This window comes from Orycteropus afer, unplaced genomic scaffold (assembly GCF_000298275.1).
Source record: "Orycteropus afer afer isolate SDZICR_OR568_19922 unplaced genomic scaffold, OryAfe1.0 scaffold00111, whole genome shotgun sequence".
Classification (NCBI taxonomy): Eukaryota; Metazoa; Chordata; class Mammalia; order Tubulidentata; family Orycteropodidae; genus Orycteropus; species Orycteropus afer.
Genome location: NW_006921698.1, coordinates 6,507,919 through 6,527,403, shown reverse-complemented (window position 1 = coordinate 6,527,403; position 19,485 = coordinate 6,507,919). Strand labels below are relative to the sequence as shown.

The 19,485-nt window shown below is 36.2% G+C and overlaps 2 protein-coding genes across 2 annotated transcripts in view; one reads left to right on the top strand and one right to left on the bottom strand.

Moving 5' to 3' along the window:
* The window catches only part of NEMF (nuclear export mediator factor), a 78,098-nt gene extending 67,230 nt beyond the window's left edge, over window positions 1-10,868 (top strand). The window contains exons 27-33 of the mRNA XM_007943680.2: window positions 295-372; window positions 499-696; window positions 9,097-9,129; window positions 10,106-10,206; window positions 10,308-10,351; window positions 10,427-10,506; window positions 10,791-10,868. Coding sequence (XP_007941871.1) covers window positions 295-372; window positions 499-696; window positions 9,097-9,129; window positions 10,106-10,206; window positions 10,308-10,351; window positions 10,427-10,506; window positions 10,791-10,868 — 612 coding nt within the window. The remainder of the gene's footprint in view (window positions 1-294; window positions 373-498; window positions 697-9,096; window positions 9,130-10,105; window positions 10,207-10,307; window positions 10,352-10,426; window positions 10,507-10,790) is intronic.
* A 1,564-nt stretch (window positions 10,869-12,432) lies between these two features.
* Window positions 12,433-19,485, bottom strand: part of KLHDC2 (kelch domain containing 2) — an 11,041-nt gene continuing 3,988 nt past the window's right edge. The window contains exons 3-13 of the mRNA XM_007943679.2: window positions 19,031-19,148; window positions 16,704-16,819; window positions 16,347-16,428; window positions 16,113-16,196; window positions 15,234-15,314; window positions 15,100-15,158; window positions 14,566-14,675; window positions 14,111-14,183; window positions 12,948-13,035; window positions 12,792-12,844; window positions 12,433-12,556 (exon numbers count right to left, since the gene is read on the bottom strand). Of these exons, the coding sequence (XP_007941870.1) occupies window positions 12,433-12,556; window positions 12,792-12,844; window positions 12,948-13,035; window positions 14,111-14,183; window positions 14,566-14,675; window positions 15,100-15,158; window positions 15,234-15,314; window positions 16,113-16,196; window positions 16,347-16,428; window positions 16,704-16,819; window positions 19,031-19,148 (988 nt within the window). The remainder of the gene's footprint in view (window positions 12,557-12,791; window positions 12,845-12,947; window positions 13,036-14,110; window positions 14,184-14,565; window positions 14,676-15,099; window positions 15,159-15,233; window positions 15,315-16,112; window positions 16,197-16,346; window positions 16,429-16,703; window positions 16,820-19,030; window positions 19,149-19,485) is intronic.

The following is a 19,485-nucleotide window of genomic DNA, read 5'->3' as shown; positions in this document are numbered from 1 at the left end:
GGTCTCCTTTCTCTACGTTTTCTTCACAGTAATGTTTGTATATCTCCTATGGTACTTATAATGTGCTGTATTAATTTATCCTTAATTCTGTATCTATCTTCTCTTTCCACCAGCTGGTAGACTCCTTGAGGGTGAGGACTGTAGTTTATCCATTTTTGTAGCCTTCGTATTGTTTATTATTATGGTGCCTTGCTCGATAAGCATTTTTGACAGATAATTAAAACACCCTTGCTTTATGTATTTGTTGACATATTTTACTGTTCAACTTTTTCAAATTTTTTTTCTTTTTTCTAGAGTAAAATGAAAAAGATGAAGGAAAAATACAAAGATCAGGATGAAGAAGAACGTGAACTTATCATGAAATTGCTTGGGGTAAGTAATATCTACAAACATTTTCTTTAGCTTTTTAATAGGCACATTGCCCAGCATATGCTAGGCATTCAGTAAATATATATTTTTTAATGCTGACAATATTAATTTTCTTTATATGAATTGAAGTCTGCAGGTTCAAACAAAGAAGAAAAAGGGAAGAAGGGTAGGAAAGGAAAAACAAAAGATGAACCTGTGAAGAAGCAGCCCCAGAAACCTAGAGGTGGGCCAAGTGTTTCTGACAGCGTTAAGAAAGAAACTCCCTCACTAGAGGTTCTAACTCCTGAGTTAAAAGACTTGGCTGTAGATGATCCACATGAAGACAAGGTAAGACTACCCTATGTGGGCTTTTACTTAATTAGGATGACCACCCTCCCAGTTTTCCCAGGACTTAACAGTGCTAAAACTGGGATGAGTTCGTTACCCCATTGTCATCTTAGAAATACAGCCTTTAAGAAAACTAAAGTTATACTATGTATGCATGAAAATGGGAGCTCTGGTAGCGTTGTGCCTAAGGCACTTGACTGCTAACCAGAAGGCTGGTTCAAACCTACCAGCCACTACTCAGAAGGAAGGTTGAGCAATCTACTTCTGTAGTGATACTGCCTCAAAACCCAAGGAGGGGTAGCTATGAGTCGGGTCTGACTCCATGGCACAACAACATGAATGAAAATGGTAGTGTTGACAGCTTATAAGTGTTTATCACAAGTTTTTTAAAAATAGTCAATTTTATGGGAGGGCTTTATTTGATTCTGGTGGGAACTGATTTAGTTAAGATAAGGTAGTAAAGAATTGGAATGGCTTGAAGATAAGTAAGGAGCTCTAGTAGAGTAGTGGGTAAGGCATTTGGTTGCTAACCAGAAGGTGGGTGGTTCCAACCCACCAGCTCTTCCATGGGAGGAAGATGAGGCAATCTACTTCCATACAGATTTATAGCCTTGGAAACCCAATGGGGTTGCTATGAATTAGAATCAACTTGATGGCAATTACTTGGTTTTTTCTTTTTCAAGATGAATTTAAAAAAAAATGTCACTTTTCTAGATTTTTCTATAGAAATGAATGCTGCACTGTCTTGCATAATGTTGAAAATGACTACACAGTTACATGCTGAGTGCACTGGTTGCACCATTGAGAAGTTAACATTTGTTAAGATGTTGCCTAATTGTTTTATCAACTAAATTGAGCAAGCACAATCTTAAGTGTATCTTTTTGTGTGAATCACCTGTATCTTGAATTTTTTCTGAGCAAAGGATTATTTTTTTTAATATAAATTAGTTTGAAATACAGGGTGAATCATAAACTTATTTTCATGAACAGTTATGTTTATGACAGTTAAAGCTTGTGTTATAACTGTGAAGGTAATGCTTGTGGGGATTTTGTATTACTGTTTTCTTTTTCTCTGCTAAATAGTGTTAATTGTCTAATAACATTAAAACTCATTTTGGGTTTTCAATTTTCACTTTATTCCCATATTCTTTAAATTTTTAATTCAAAAGTATTCATGACATGTATTGACTGTGAATGTTCTTTCGTAGGTAGGTAATCTCCAGGTAGCTTTTTCTTGGATAAGTAAGCAAACAAAATTAAGCTTATCTTAATATATGGGAAATTTCTCCTAGAATTGAAGAGAGATTTCAAAACAGTTAGAAAGTTGTGGTCACAGAATTCTCTTTATTCCCTGGCAAGTATATCAAGCTTTGTTGTTAGATGCCACAGAGTCGGTTTTAACTCGTAGTGACCCTGTGTACACACTGCCCGGTACTGTGCTGTCCTCAGCTGTTGCCATGCTTTAGCCCATTGTCGCAGCTACTTTGTCTGTCCACCTTGTTGAGGGTTCTCCTCTTTTTCACTAACCTTCTGCTTTAATAGGCTTGATATTTTTCTCCAGGGAATGGTCCTCCCTGCTAACATGACCAAAGTATAAGAGACGAAGTCTTACCATCTTTGTTTCTAAGGAGTATTCTGGCTGTCTTTTTTCCAAGACAGAGTTGTTGGTTCCTCTGGCAGTCTATGGTATATTTAATGTTATTCAACCAATACCATAATTTAAATGCATCAATTCTTCTTCTATCTTCCTTATTCGTTGACCTGGTTTCACATGCATATGAGGTAATTGAAAATATCATGGCTTAGGTCAGGTGCCCCTTAGTCTTTCAAGTGACGTTTTTGTTCCTTGTTGTTGTTGTTAGGTGCCATTAAGTCATCTACGACTCATAGCGACCCTATGCACAGCAGAACAAAACTCCGCCCTGTCCAGTGCCAACCTCACAATCCTTGCTGTATCTGAGCCCATTGTTACAGCCACTGTGTCACTCCATCTCCTTCTTCATTGACCTTCCACTTTACTAAGCATGATATTCTTCTCCAGGGAATAGTTCCTCCTAACAACATGACCAAAGTAAGTGAGACGAAGTCTGGCCATTCTTGCTTCCAAGGAGCATCTGGCTGTACTTCTTACAGGACAAATTTGTTAACTCCTTTTAGCAGTCCACAAGTCAAAAGCATCAACTCTTCTTTGGTCTTCCTTATTCATTGTCCAGTTCTCACATGCATAAGAGGTGACTGAAAATACCGTGGCTTGGGTTAGGCACACCTTAGTCTTGAAGGAGACATCATTGCTCTTCATCACATTAAAGAGGTCTTTTGCAGCAGATTTGCCCAATGCAATATGTAGTCTGATATCTTGACTGCAGCTTCCATTAGTGCTGATTGTAGAACCAAGTAATGTGAAGTCTTTGACAACTTCAGTCTTTTCTCCATCCATCGTGAAGCTGTTTACTGAACAAGTTGTTAACGATTGTTTCCTTTATATTGGGGTGTAATCCATACTGCAGCCTGTAGTCTTTAGTCTTCATCAGTAATTGCTTCAGGTCATCCTCACCTTCAGCAAGCAAAGTTGTGTTATCTGCGTATCTCAGGTTGTTAATGAGTTTTCCTCCAATCCTGATGCCATGTTCTTCATATAATCTAGCTTCTCTGATTATTTGCTCAGCATACACAGTGAATAAGTTTGGTGAAAGGATATAACCTTGACACACTCCCTTCCTGATTTTAAACTATGAAGTGTCCCCTTGTTCTGTTCGAACGATAGTCTCTTGATCTGTGTACAGGTTCCTCATGGTACAGTCAGTTGTTCTGGAATTCCCATGCTTCTCAATGTTATCCATAATTTGTTATGATCCACAAAAATGAATACTTTTGAATAGTCAATAAAATATAAGTAAACATCTTTCTGGTGTTCTTTGCTTTCAACTAAGTCCATCTGACATCAGCAATGATATTCCTTATTCCACATCCTTTTCTGAATCCAGCTTGCATTTCTGCAAGCTGTCAATATAGTGCTGTAACCGTTTTTGAATTATCTTCAGTAAGATTTTACTTGCATACGATATTAATGATATTGTTGGATAATTTCTACATTCTGTGGGATCACCTTTCTTTGGAATGGGTACAAATATGGATCTCTTCCAGTCAGTTGGCCAGCTATCTTCCAAATCTCCTGGCATAGCTGAGTGAGTGCCTCCAGCATGGCATCCATTTGTTGGAACATCTCAATGGGTATTCCATCAATTCCTGGAGCCTTGTTCTTCACCAATTCTTTCAGTGCAGCCTCGACTTCTTCCTTCAGTACCATTGGTTCTTGATGATATATTACCTCCTGAAATGGATGAACACTGATGAATTCTTTTTGATACAGTGACTCTGTGTATTCCTTCCATCTTCTTTTGATGTTTCCTGCATCATTCAATATTTTGCCCATAGAATCTTTCAGTATTGCAACTCAAGGCTTAAATTTTTTCTTCAGTTCTTTCAGCTTGAGTAATGTCAAGCATGTTCTTCCCTTTTGGTTTTCTAACTCCAGGTCTTTGCACATTTCATTATAATAATTGGTTTTGTCTTCTCGAGCTGCTCTTTGAAATCTTCTATTCAGTTCTTTTATCTTGTCATTTCTTCCATTTGCTTTAGCTACTCTCCACTCAAGGGCAAGTTTCAGAATCTCTTCTGACATCCATTTTGGTCTTTTCTTCCTTTCTTGTCTTTTTAATGACCTTTTGCTTTCTTCATCAACAGTGTTCTTGATGTCATCCCACAATTCCTCTGGTTTTAAGTCATTGGTGTTCAGTGCATCAAATCTACTCATTAGATGGTCTCTGAATTCAGGAGGGATATTATGAAGGTCATATTTTGGCTCTCGTGAACTTGTTTTTAATTGTCTTCAACTTCAGCTTGAACTTGCATATGAGTCATGTGAGTAGTTGATGGTCTGTTCCACAGTCAACTCCCGGCCTTGTATTGGCTGAAGATTTGAACTTCTCCATTGCCTCTTGTCACAGATGTAGTCAGTCTGACTCCTGTGTATTCCATCCAGAGAAGTCCACGTGTATAGCTGTTGTTTATGTTGTTGAAAAAAGGTATTTGCAATGAGTAAGTAGTTGGTCTTACAAAATTCTGTTATGTGATCTCCAGCATTATTTCTGTCACCAAGGCCATATTTTCCAAGTACAAATGTTTCTTCTTTGTTTCCAACTTTCACATTCCAATCGCCGGTGATAACACATTTTGATTGCATGTTCTGTCAATTTCAGACTGCAGAATTTGATAGAAATCTTAAATTTCCTCATCTTTGGTATGGTTGGTGCATAGATTTGAATAGTAGTAGTATTAACTACTGATCTAACTATCTTGTAGGCATATGGATATCATTCTATCATTGACAGCACTGTACTTCAGGATAGATCTTGAAACAGTCTTTGTGACAATGAATACTACACCATTTCTCTTTGTCATTCCTGGCATCATATGTAGATCATATGGTTGTGTGATCCACACTGGCCAAAACCAGTCCATTGCAGCTTACTAATCCTAGGATATCGATCTTTATGTGTTCCATTTCATTTCTGACAACTTCCAGTTTTCCTAGATTCATAGTTCATACATTCCATGTTCCAACTATGAATGGATGTTTGCAGCTATTTCTGCTCATTTTGAGTTATGCCACATCAGCCAGTGGAGGTCCTGAAAGCTTTACTCCATCCGTATCATTAGGGTCATCTCTACTCTGAGGAGTCAGCTCTTCCCCAGTCATATTTTGAGTGCCTTCTGACCTGATGGGCTCATCTTTCAGCACTGTATTGGACAGTGTTTCAGACCTATTCATAAAGTTTTCCAGCAATATGTCAATGTTTCACTGCTATTCATAAGGTTTCCACTAGCCAGTTCTTTGAGAAGTGGACGGCCTCTTCCTTCTTCTGAGTCTGTCTTAGTCTGGAAGCTTCACTGAAACCTGTCCACCATAAGTAATGCTGCTGGCACTTTGCAACACCAGTGGCATAGCCTCTAGCCTCACAGCAACATGCAAGCTACACAGGATGACAAAATGGCAGACAAGTTCATGTCCCTTAGTTGTCGTAACCACTCTGCTCACTTCCCCACCTATCCAAGGCTTGGCCTTAAATAAAGCCACCCCAGAAGCCCCAAGCCACACACCTATCTACCTGTCTGGGCCCGTCCTTGAATAAAGCCGCCCCAGAACCCCCAGCCGCATGCCCCCTATTTGTTCTTTAACACTCTAAGAGAGGTCTTTTGCAGCAGATTTGCCCAGTACATCATTTGATTTCTTTAATGCTGCTTCCATAGGTATTGATTGTGGATCCATGTGAAATAAAATCCTTCACAACTTCGATCTCTTCTCCATTTACCATGATGTTGCTTTTGGTCCAGCTGTGAGGTTTTTGTTTTATGTTGAGGTGTAATCCATACTGAAGGCTATAGTTTTTGATCTTTATCATTAAGTGCTTCAGGTCCTTTTCACTTTAAGCAGGCAAGGTTGTATGACTTGCACATCTCAAGTTGTTAATGAGTCTTTCCTTCAATCTTGATTACCGCAGCATACATATTGAATAAGTGTGATGAAAGGACACAGCCTTGACACACAACTTGCCTGATTTGAAACCACACAGTATCCCCTCCTTCTGTTTAAACATCTGCCTCTTGGTCTATATACAGGTTCCTCATGAGCACAATTAAATGTTCTGGAATTCCCATAATTTGTTCTGATGCACACAGTCAAATGCTTTTACATAGTCAATAAAACACAAGTAAACACCTTTCTTGTACTGTCTGCTTTTAACCAAGATCCATCTGACATCAGCAATTATACTCCTTGTTCCACATGCCCTTCTGAATCCAGCTTGAATTTTTGTTAGTTCCCTGTCCATGTATTGCTGCAACCATTTTTGAATCATTTTCAGCACAATTTTACTTGCATGTGATGTTAATGATATTGTTTGATAATTTCCATATTCTGTTGAATCACTTTTCTTTGGGAAGGGCACAAATACAGATCTCTTCCAAATGGCCAGGTAGCTGTCCTCCACATTTCTTGACATAGATGAGTGAGCGCTTCCAGCTTTGCATCTGTTTGTTGAAACATCTTAATAGGTATTCTGTCAATTCCTGGAGCCTTGATTCTTCAGTGCACCTTTGACTTCTTCCTTCAGTAGCATTGGTTCTTGATCATATGTTACCTCCTGAAATGGTTGAATGTCAACCAGTTCTTTTTGGAACAGTGACTCTGTATTCCTTCCATTTTCTTTTGATGCTTCCTGTGTTGTTCAATATTTTGCCCATAGAATCTTTCAGTATAGCAACTTGAGGCTTGAATATTTTCTTTAATTCTTTCAGCTTAAGAAATGCGGATCATGTTCTTACGTTTTGGTTTTCTATCTCCAGGTCTTTGCACATTTTATTGTAATACACTTTGAAATTGTTAATACCATGCTGCCCTTCGAAATCTTCAGTTCAGCTCTTTTATACCATTGTTTCTTCCATTCACTTTAGCTACTTTCCATTCAGTAGCAAGTTTCAGAGTCTCTTCCAACATCCCTTATGGTCTTTCTGTCCTGTCTTTTTAATGATCTGTTTCTTTCTTCGTATGTGATGTCTTTCCACCACTAGTCTATCAGTTTGTTGTACTGTGGTGACTTGCATGTTGCTATAATGCTGGAGGCTATGCCACAGGTATTTCAGATACCATCAGGGTCACCTATGCTGGGCAAGTTTCAGCAGAGTTTCCCAAGTAAGCAGGTCCATTTCTGAGAAAATTGGCACCTGAAAACCTTAGGAATAGCAGTGAAACATTGTCTGATATAGTGCCAGAAGATGAGGGACTCAAAATATGACTAGAGAAAAGCTTCCTCGTCAAAGTAGAGTTGACTTAATGATGTTGGTAGAGAGTAATGCTTTCAGGATCTTCATTTGCTGATGTGGTACTATTCAAATTTAGAAGAAACAGCTACAAAATTCCAGTAATAATCGGAACATGGAACGTATGAACTGTGAATCTAGGGAAGTTGGAAGTTCTGAAAAATGATACGGAACGCATAGCGATCGACAATCCTAATAAGCGTTGTTGTTGTTATGTGCCGTTGAGTTGGACCCGACTCATAGACCCCACCCTTGGGTTTCCGAGGCAGTATCACTACGGAAGTAGATTGCCCAACCTTCCTTCCAAGGAGTAGCTGGTGGGTTTGAACCACCAGCCCTCTGGTTAGCAGTCACGTGCCTTAGGCACTGCGCTACCAGAGGTCCTTAATAAGCATTGTTGTTGTTGTTGTTATGTGCCATTGAGTCGGACCCAACTCATAGCGACCCTTCCTTGGGTTTCCGAGGCAGTATCACTACGGAAGTAGATTGCCCCATCTTCCTTCCGAGGAGTGGCTGGTGGGTAGTGAGCTGAAATGGACTGGTATTGGCCACGTTGAATCAGACAATCATATTGTCGTCTATGCTGGAAAGAGCATTTCAAGATCTATCCTGAAGTACAATGCTGTCAGTGATAGGATAATGTCCATATGCCTACAAGAAAGACCAGTTAATAAGATTATTATTCAGATTTATACACCAAATAGGCCAAAGATGAAGAACTTAAAAGATTTTTACCAGCTTCTGCAGTCTGAAATTGATCAAACATGCATTCAAGATGCATTGATAATTACTGTTGATTGGAATGCAAAAGTTGGAAACTAAGTAGCAGCATTAATAGTTGGAAAATACAGCCTTGGTGACAGAAATGATGCCTGAGATTGCATGATAGAATTTTGCATGACCACTGACTTATTCATTGCAAAAACCTTTCATTCAACCATATATAAACAGTGGCTATTACCTTCCTACCCATGGACCTTGCCAGATGGAATACACAAGAATCAAATTTAGTACATCTGTGGGAAGAGATGACAGAGAAACTCAGTGTCATCAGTCAGAAGGCGGCCAGCCGCTAACTGGAATAGACCATCAATTGAGTATATGCATATTGAAGTTGAAGCTAAAGAAAACTAAAACAGGTCCACAAGACCCAAAGTACTACCTTACGTATATCACACCTGAATTTAGAGACCTATCAAGCTTAGTCGTTTTAAACTCTTCCTATAATGTTCTCTGCTTTAGCATATACTTTTTGTGAAAAGTCTTTTTTTTTTTAAACTATCCTTTTTCTCAAGTGGCATTGTTTTCTGAAAAATTAAAAACCATACCCAGCTTTAAAATGGATTAAATTAATCCATTTTAAAGTCTTGAGACACAGAACACAACTTTAGGGGCCCAGAGCTGTGGGTAAGATTGTGAATCTTGTTACACCACTGTTTATAGTTTAATGGTGTGGAATTTAAACATAACTTGTAGCTGACTTTTTTTTTATATAATTTTTTTTTAATATGTTTGGAGCAGGAAGAGCAAGATCTGGATCAACAGGGAAATGAGGTATGATTTTATATTTGGGTTTCTCCTGCAACACTTTCATTGTACCCAGTTCGCAGAATATTTGACACAAAACATCTAATTAAATTTAAACTTGCAGGGATAAGACTGTATGTAGGTTCTACAGTCAAGCTTTTTGATTTTGCATTTCAACTTCACTACATATAACGGTGCAACTTAGGAGACATTATTCTTTGTGCCTCAGTTTCCTCATCTATATAATGGAGATAATAATTGGACCTACCAGGAGAGAGTTCTTTTAAGAATTAAAATAATATATGAAAATCATTTAGAACAGTTTGTGCATGATAGATATTCAGATATTATTTATATGTCCTAAGTATTTTGCCCTATATCTAAATTTAGTCTTATATTGTTAGATAAATACAAGCAATCTTATAGGCAGCCTACCAACTGGGATTTCTTAAGTACACTTAGGATTTGTCTGTAAGAATAGGCAAGAGAGAAGGCTATTATATAGCCCAAGGTTTTTCAGTGTTAGCATTAGTAATACCCCTGGGTTCTTTATCCAGTTCTAACAATGTCTCCAGACTTGGCCAAATGTCTCCTGGGGAGGAGGGGGCAAAATCCCTTTTTGAGAACCTCTGGTCTAGCCAGAATATCTGTTCCCATTTCCATCCAAATGGACTTAACTCTGCTTGTGGTAATTATTTTGCATCATTTTAATATAGGAATTTTCTGAGCATATATAATGTCTGACAGATTTTTTTCCCTTTCTTTCAAATTCATCTATAGGTGGGTGCAATTTTGAAAATCATGTTTTCATTACTCATGCAAAAATTTTAAGTAGTAAAGAATATGTATTTAAACATCTTTGGTATTCAGCTCTTTGGAGATATATTCTTACCCTGTATGTCCATCATAAAAGGACAGATATATGTTGATAGTGCTTTAGCATTTTCCTTTTTTAGGACTGGCATAAATTATTTTTATAATTGTTTTCATTTTCCTCTTTTAGGAAAATCTATTTGATTCTTTGACAGGGCAACCACATCCTGAAGATATCCTACTGTTTGCCATTCCAATATGTGCCCCTTATACCACCATGGCAAACTATAAGTAAGTCACCATTAGTTTACTCATAACAGCTGGCACAGTAATGACTTGTATTAATTGTTTTATAATCTCTTATGTAGTAACACATGTAATTCTTTTTAAAGATATAAAGTGAAGCTTACTCCTGGTGTCCAGAAAAAGGGAAAAGGTATTATTATTTGGTATTTTGATTTTAAACAACTCAGTGGATGAACAGAAATAATTTTCCATTTTCTATTTACAGCTGCAAAAACAGCCTTAAATAGTTTCATGCATTCCAAAGAAGCAACAGCAAGAGAAAAAGACTTATTCCGCAGTGTAAAGGTAAAGTTTTCCTCCAGAATTCTGTGGAGATTGGTAGTACAATAAAAAATGTTAGTAATTAGTTTTCTAGGTTTTGCTCTTGCTTGATGTAGATGCAGGCTTCGGGTATTGTTTTAGTTAAAAACTACTGTCTTACTTAGGACCAATTTATTAGTTAGAAAATCATTTCAGCTGAAAATTTTGGAAATGCCTTTCTTTTGACAGCAGAGTGTACATAATCATTGTAAAAGAAACACCCGTGACCTTATAGAATGTGAAGATACTCAGCAGTTTTCTTTTTTTAGGACACAGATTTATCAAGAAATATTCCTGGCAAAGTGAAAGTGTCTGCACCCAATCTTCTGAATGTAAAAAAGAAATAGCTGAAATGTAATTATAAATTATTTGAGAAGAGCCAATTTTATAGCCTTTTGGAAGTTAAAAGATGAAAAGACCATGTAACAAGACTTCTGAATTTAAATAATGAACTAAAGATTGCCTTGCTCTATTCACCAAAAGGACTTACTCTTGTTTTTTCTAGTTTTATATAGAGGAAACATTATCTATGGTAGGATTTCCTAAAACATTGGTGGACAGTTAAATACTGTAATTGTATACAACTGTAGTTATTCTCCTACATTTACTTGAATTTGGGAGGTTAATACTAAGTATTCATTTCATATTGTAAAGAAATTGGATTGTGAAGTGGCTCAGTTGCTTAGACTATTCAGTTGATATTCTGTATATAAAGTCTAATACATATATATATTACTCAAAGGTTAATAACAACTGTTTATTTTTTAGGGGAGGGGCAGTTAAATGTTTAGGATATGTCTTGAAAACTGAGTATTGAAGGAGTAGATTTCCTTCTGCCTTCACCTATACTTGTTAAAAAAATGTCAGACCAGATTTAAAGTACAAAAGACTAATAATTCCCATGACTCCACTTTAAAAATTACACCAAGAAGAAATTTGTGTTGATCATTTCCATGAAAATCATGTTTTCATTACTCATGCAAAAATTTTAAGTAGTAAAGAATATGTATTTAAACATCTTTGGTATTCATTTATACATCTATTTTTATCTTAATTTCTTCCATATAATTTTATTCAATATTTTTATCTTAATTTCTTCCATATAATTTTATTCAATTTTGTAACATTTTCTATCTCTAGTAATTATCAATAGGCGTGTTACAGAGTTATCTTAACCTATAATATCAAAATTATCGTTTAGATTTATGGTTGAAAACTCCTCACCCAGCTTTTTTCTGTTTTCTAACTGAACTAACTCTGGAGAACAAAGTCTCATATTATTTCCATTCTTTTATGAGCTACAAAAACTCTGTTACCTTACAACTGATTGGACAACAGCTACTGATCATCAACATGACTACTTGCCCTGACCTCTACAACAAGCCATTAGGGTCAAAGTTCTAAACAGCTGTTGGTCACTCTGCAATTTCTTTTACCAGCTTAGTCTATTGAGAATATTTTTCTATTAGAAATTAATGTAAAAAAAAAACCTTTATTATATTTACAGTATTAGACTACATAATCATAGCCTATTCTTGACATTTAAAAAATCTGAAATGTTAGATTTTTAAAATAACTACTTTGATAGTGATATGAATATTTAATATAATGTTTCTAGGGGTGTATGTTCTGAAGTTAACCAAAACAGAAACAGAATAACCATTCTTTGGGGTAAAAAGCCCCAGTGTTAAATTTCATTTGCTTTAATAGAGGATGATTACTGGTGTTAAATACATTTATTGCAAACATCTCAGACACAAAAATAGGTTCTCTAGGCCATTCACATGCACATTGAAATTAAAAAGCTGTAAACTACAACATTGCATTCAGTTATACAAATGATGCCACTCTGGATGTTTACAGAATTGCTGTCCATGCAAAGTGATCAGAGGCACTATCATGTTTGAGGCCTTAAGATCCAGAAGTGTTGTTACTACCAAACCTCTGATGAACACTGTGAAGTAAGTGTTTCGGAAGGCAGTTCCATGAGTTGGCTAACATTTCTTTAAAGCAAATAACTGCTTCTAAGCTTAATCTGAAAGTGGACAGGAAAGAAAAATTTTATTTACAGTTAAAAAGTACATTCACTTAAACTACCCCCCCTAAAAAAAAAAAAAAAACTTTTTCTTTAAAGATTTCTGTAGGAATTGTTTAATTAGTAAAGCCATATTATCACAATCACATTACCCACAAACCTGGTTTTTCAAGAGTGTTCATTTAAAATGTTAAGAGACAAAATTTAATCTAAGTACCAAGTAAAAGTTACCTACCTTACAAGAGATTTTGGTTGAACTGAAAATATAAGTATTTCATTACTGTGTGCCTGAAAGATAGAGTTGAAGAATACATCATCATAAAGCAAGTACTTCACAAATAAGTTTCAGTAATGTTACAAAGTGCCCTTTAACACAAGGCACTGTACTCACAGCTCTGTGATGGACAAGTAGGTTGTTGGCACACCCACCAAAAACAATGACTTCTCCTTCATCACTGGCACAAGCTGTATGCCATAACCTACATTTAAAACAAAAACTTAAGTTTGAATAAAATCACCAAAAAAAAAAAACCCCAAGTTAATATCTTATCAGCTCTATTCTACATATAAATGAAGGTAAGACCTTTTTAGATAGTTTCAACCAAAACATCATGGTAAACAAGCAAAATCTTCAGGCAAAATAGCAAAAGCCACACACACACAGTCGTGTCTGTCTTACCTTTCTAGCCTAATCCTCGTTTATGCAATGAGAGCTTTGAACAAAATATGATCTGTTCTCTAGGTCTTGGTTAGTAATCATCTTATGGGAGATTGAGTCATCTATGCCTTCTGCTCAGTACCTTTCCTTAGGTAGGGCCAGCTGCCTCACAAAACACCTAAGGGATGCTGAAAGCCCTGCCTGCATGAAAGTAGCTGGAAGCCTGGCACTATGGAAATAACATTTGTCTCAGGTGAAGCCCACTAGTGGTATGACTGTACTTAGATTAGAGGTTTGGAAAAAACGCAGGATTACCTACCTAAACGTGCTTTGAACAGATTGTTATTGTATCATCTTTGTAACAATTCTGTTTAATCAAAACTAATAAGAAAAATAACCATCAGCTTAGGAACAAATATTTAAGAGAAATACTTCTTTCTGGATGATTTAAATTCTAAATAAATTTTTAATACAGTACTACTGTAAATCCAATGGAAAGTTTTTTATTTCTTTCCCATGTACATTTTTTATGGTTTGGAAATTCTCCCTTTCCTAGTCTTTTCTTTTTTTTTAAATGACAAATCCATATGCAGTTCAGCTTCCTTAGGTGAAAATCTTGATGATATAAACTGTAGCTGTCGGAGAATTTAATGGTGAGAGAAGATGCATACTCAAATTCAGCCCCATCTTCATTCACCAGTAATGGAAAAGAATGCATTGGGTAAGATGACACTGGTTTTCTCTTCTTTGAAAAAGCATAATGTCAAACCTCAGTGAATGCTAGGATCTTTATAATGATAGATTTAATGTAGCAAAAACACCCTCAGTGCTAATCAGTCTTGCACATCTATGAATCTCATTAATTTAGTATAACAATTACCTTTTCTAGTTCATACCTTGGTTTTTCAGTATACGGATGATTAAATTGTCTCCATTCATTTTTACTGATACAGTAAGTCCAGGCATCACCTGATTGAACCAAAGGGAAAAAAAAAGTATGTTTTTCTGTCAGTGTGACATTGACATTTAAAGGGGACAGCTTTAGCAGGAAAGGTGATCAAATTGTGAGCAGACACAGAAAGTACATTTCCTTTTTTTCTCTGCAGTGAACTAAGTGAGCCCTTTGATGTTACAGCTCCTCAGAGGGCCTTTTAAGTGCTCCAGGTCATTTCTTAACTGCAGAGAATGGATATCTGTATCATAATATATAAAAAAAAAATACAGGTATGTTTGTAGGATCAAAATTACTAGCAAACTTTTCAATCAACTCTATAGCCATCTAGGACATCTAAAATACTTTTTTTTCCCACTGTTTCTGTATTACGATTTCATTATATATGTGAAGACTTACTTAGTGGCTGTTTATCAGTGGTAAATCCTCCAAAGAGAAAAAGATGATCTGAAGAAACTGGTGTTAAGGAGTGCCAAGATCGACCAACTGGGCATATGCCTTGTGGAATTCTGAAAATAATAGCTAAGTTACAATATCAGTATTTAAAAGCAGCTATTGTATTTAATGCAGAGAAATACTGGCCAAAGAAATTCTCTTTTATAATTTGTACGGAATTGTTATGATAAAAGACTTCAGCAAGGTTTCTTGGTGTTAACAAAAACATGTTTTATACTGAATTATTTTCTTTGAAAGCATAGTCAACTTTAGACCTTTTCAACAAACATGAGCATATGCTATGTGCCAGGCACACCATTATGGGAACAGGAATTATAAAAGTGAAGATAAATGTTTTCAAGGATCTACTGGTGTTTTTTAAATACATAGTTATAGAAATTTAAGCAAGTACAGTTACATATGTATGTATATTTGTGTATACAAAGACAACAGGAAAAAACCTGAATTTTTTTATAACATTTCTAAAGTGATACGTACAATTCATTCCACTCCCATGTATCCAGATTAAGATAGTGAAGATCATTCATTCTAGCATCCTAAAAAAGGATACTTAATGTTATCTTTTTGAATAATTCAAAAGCAAGTCATAAAAACTGTCGATATATACTTACTCGATATCTGCCTCCAAATACAAAGCCTTTGTTTCCAGCAGTTGCACAGGCATGGGCAGCACGAGGTGAAGGTGCTTTACCCTATTAAAAAGCCATAAAAGCAATGTAATAAGTGACCTTTTATGGACAGGAGGAAAATACCAGAAATAAATGGTCTTCTCTGAATGTATGGTAAGAATACCTGAGATATTTAAGCTTTTAACCTGAAACACAGACTTCTAATCCTTGCAGTACAAAAGCCAACTATGAAAACTTGGGATTTTTAATTTTTGAAATGTACTACTGAATGGGTGGTTAATGTAATCAAATGCTTGCTTTATTTCTTACCTCTTAAAATAAAAGCTAGCACATTTATACTATCTGTGTCAGAGGAGAAAGAAATGTAATATTTGAGTAACTTAAGTTCCAATCTAGTGCTAGATCGTTTATTTACTTACAAATAATAGCAACCACCATTTAAAATCTACCAGATAATAGATGCTTGGTTATCTCTTTAAACATTCATTAAACCTTTTTCCATTCTCAACTCCTTGAAGAACAATGAAAGGTATGGATCTTCTCTCTCCAGAAAATAAGAATGAACAGTCAGTCTCATATCACCTCCTAATTCTGGTAATCAGACTGGTTGCTGTGGAGTCATTCCAACTCAGGACAACTCCACGTGTATCAGAGAAGAACTGTGCTCCACAGGGTTTTAAGTGGCTGATTTTGGGAAGGAGATCACCAGACCTTTCTGTTGAGGCCCCTCAGGGTGGACTCAAATCACAGCTTCGCAGGTAGCAGCCCAACCATTTGTACCATCCATGGACTCCCCAGTTCTATAGATCCCCTTTTTTCTCTAAGCAGTCTTGCCTTAATAATTATTCTTCAGTCACTCACGGTAGTTATAGGCTGGCTCCAGGTAAATGTTTCAGTGTCTAAAATATGTACATGATCATTCCATCCTCTTGGATGACTTGAATTCTAGGGAAGATAAATGAGTTATTTTACAAAATGTTTATAAAATTATATATAGCTCCCTGATTTATTAACAAGGCAAACTGAACAGAACCCCTAGCAAAAGAGAAAATTACAAACTAAGGAGACTATACTTAAATATGAAACTTCACTTACCCAAAAAGATGTTTCATCAAATTCAAAAGTTCCCAGTACTTTATCTTCAGGTAAATATCCATAGCCTCCAAAAAATATTAACCTGTTTGATAAAAAACTAAAAACACTATAAAAATTCAAACAAAGGATTTTTCTTCTTGTCATACACTATGAGACACAAGTATATGAAAATACTTATTCAAATAACAATGACTAATATTGCTGACCATTTAACTATGTCTTATGTGCTGTGTTAAATGTTTTCATGTATTAATTCATTTAATTCTCATAACAGCTCTGTGAGGTATGTTCTAAGGTTATGATGATTATTGGGTAAACCACTTTGCATATATAAACCCTATAGTGCTGTTAACTCACTTGTTTTTATATACCCAGACACCAAGTTTGTCCTTTGATGATGGAGGTATTCCTTGGCAATCGATTCTTTCCCACTGTAACACTCTGTCTGTAAATCTTGAATCCAGCATGTAGAACTGCCAGAAGCAATCATTTCAATTAGATTTGGTTTCATGAAAGGAGGTCAGTTTTGGCATGTAATTTTACTCTGATTTATTAAAAGAATGTCACAATTCAATGCTACTGAAACTGTAGACTGTAGACTAGCTGCCAGTTACTGGTCTAAATCTAAATATGTATCTTGGACTAGAATGTGAATTAACTAAGTAACTAAGCACACTATTTAATTCAGCTCATTTTTTTCCATAGCAAGACTTTATTGATGAAAGCAGCAGCAGTATATTGATACATTCTGGTTCAAATTCCTTATTTACTGCCTTATGTAGATGGTATGACAGGATGATATTACTGAAATAAGTTATATTTAGCAATTTAACCTTCACATTCAATCTAAAAAAAACATATCTTAAGTGTCTCCTTAACCCCAGGAGCTAAGGATAAATATTTAAAATATTATTGGTATCCTTCAAAGAGGTCACATCCTGGTAATTAATGTTTTTATTTCTTAAGACACCCAATCTTCCTTTCAGTCAAACTTAAAGTGCTCAGCCCTGGCCATTATCACGTATTAGCTGCCTGTAACTAACTGTAATCCTGTAAGATCACAGCTGCTCTCCTTTTCCAAGCTTCCTCATGTTGTGTCAAATTTTCTTCTTCTTCTTCCCCTTGACTCTGAAAAATGGCTCAATTACAGCCTGTAGTCAAAACCAAACTCACTGCTGTCGAGTCAGATCTGACTCATAGCGACCCCTTTGGGTTTCCAAGGCAGTATCACTACAGAAGTAGATTGCCCAGCCTTCCTTCTGAGGAGTGGCTGGTGGGTTTGAACTGCCACGCTTCTGGTCAGCAGTCAAGTGCTTTAGGCACTACGCCACCAGAGCTCCTATAGCCTGTAGTAGTGCCTCACAAAATATTAGGCTCAGGACTCTCTTCAAGCAAAAACCCAACATTTAAAAAAGAAGAATTGTTGAATGAAAACCTAAACTGCTGTGTAAACCTTCACTGAAAACAAAGTATTTTAAAAAATAAAAGTAGAACTATGCTTGTTAAAGTAGAGGAGGAATAGTGGCCCAGAGCACACCTAATACCCTATGTTCCTCTCACAGGTATCCCAATACATCCCAAAGAAATCCCTTGGTTTCTAGCATCACAAGTTGAAACCATCTCAGCCATATGTTCCATTTACACCAAACTATTTGTCATTTGCATGAACAAGATATAATTGCTTGTACCTCGGCCTCTTGATACCTATATCCAATTTTATGATTCAGTTCAAGCATCACCTTTTAGGTGAAAACTCACTCACTGCCATGGCGTCAGATCCGACTCATAACAACCCCTCCTTGGGTTTCCAAGGTGGTATCACTACGGAAGTAGATTGCCCAACCTTTCTTCCGAGGAGTGGCTGGTGGGTTTGAACCGGCAGCCTTCTGGTTAGCAGCCAAATGCCTTTTCCTAATTCCATTCCCCCATGGTACTACCTACAATGTTAAGGATTCCTTTTCAAATTCAACAGTATTTACTGCTATGACTTAGATTTTGTAACATGTTATGTCAATTGTTTACTTTGTATCCTTTCTAGAATCTAGCTCTTGGAGTCAGGGACTACATATTTCATCTTTGTGTATCTAGAGACCAGGCAAAGGCTCAGCATAGAAGATGCATGGTAGCCACATATAAGTAGTAGTCTCCTAATATGCACCTTGCTGACTACATCTGTCTCTTAATGGTCTGAAAGAGAACAACTGGCAACTTTTTCCTATTTGGAAAACAGCATAAAGACTGAACAGCAGCACCTTATAGCACTATAGTATATATAGAAATATTAGTATGTGGAATTCTGTGAGTGTTAATTTATCCTTATCGCTTTCCAAGTGGGGTTCTGTTCACTTTTACCCTTTCCTCCATCAAATCATATTTGTAATGTTCTTTCCTAATTTGTTTACTAATACTCATTTATCATTCAGGATTCTAAGAACAGACAGCTGCATAGAGCACAAAGAAAAAGCAACCTAGGAAGTTTTGTACCCTCTTAAGTTACCAGTAAAAGCTGACTTTATAAAAAACTGAAGTAAATATAGACTAGTAAACAAAGTGCTACAAGGTACATTCATACAGTAATCAGTTTCTTTAACTGGGACAGGAATAAGTATGGGGCTAAACTTAAAAATCTGAGGTTTGAAAATACAAACAATATTACCTTGAACACAATCCTTAGACACACTAACCTTATTTGTATTGCCTCTTGAATGGTGTCCTCCAAACAAGTATAACACCCTATCTACACACACAGCACAGCTCCCTGACATAGAAGGAGGAACATCACCTTCTGTGTTAATTTTCTTCCTGATGGGGAAAAATTGCATGTAAATAAATGTCCCAAAAGAAAGATGCAATATCTATTCATTTCTATTTATATCCCTACAATAAAGCAAAATAGTAAGACTGACTAGATAATATCTAGATCTCTTCCAGCTCTAAAATTAATGAATGAGAGCTTTTCCAGACTCTGCCCATTCAGTGAACAAGCCCACTGGTCCTACAACATAGGCAGAGTAAGAGGTTCTAAAAGCCTGTCTTAGAATCATATTTCATCACTCTGGGAACCATTTTAATGTTTCTCAGACTAAATTGTTTGCTTTTTATGTACATGGCCATAAATGGCTGTGTGGGGTTTTTTTTT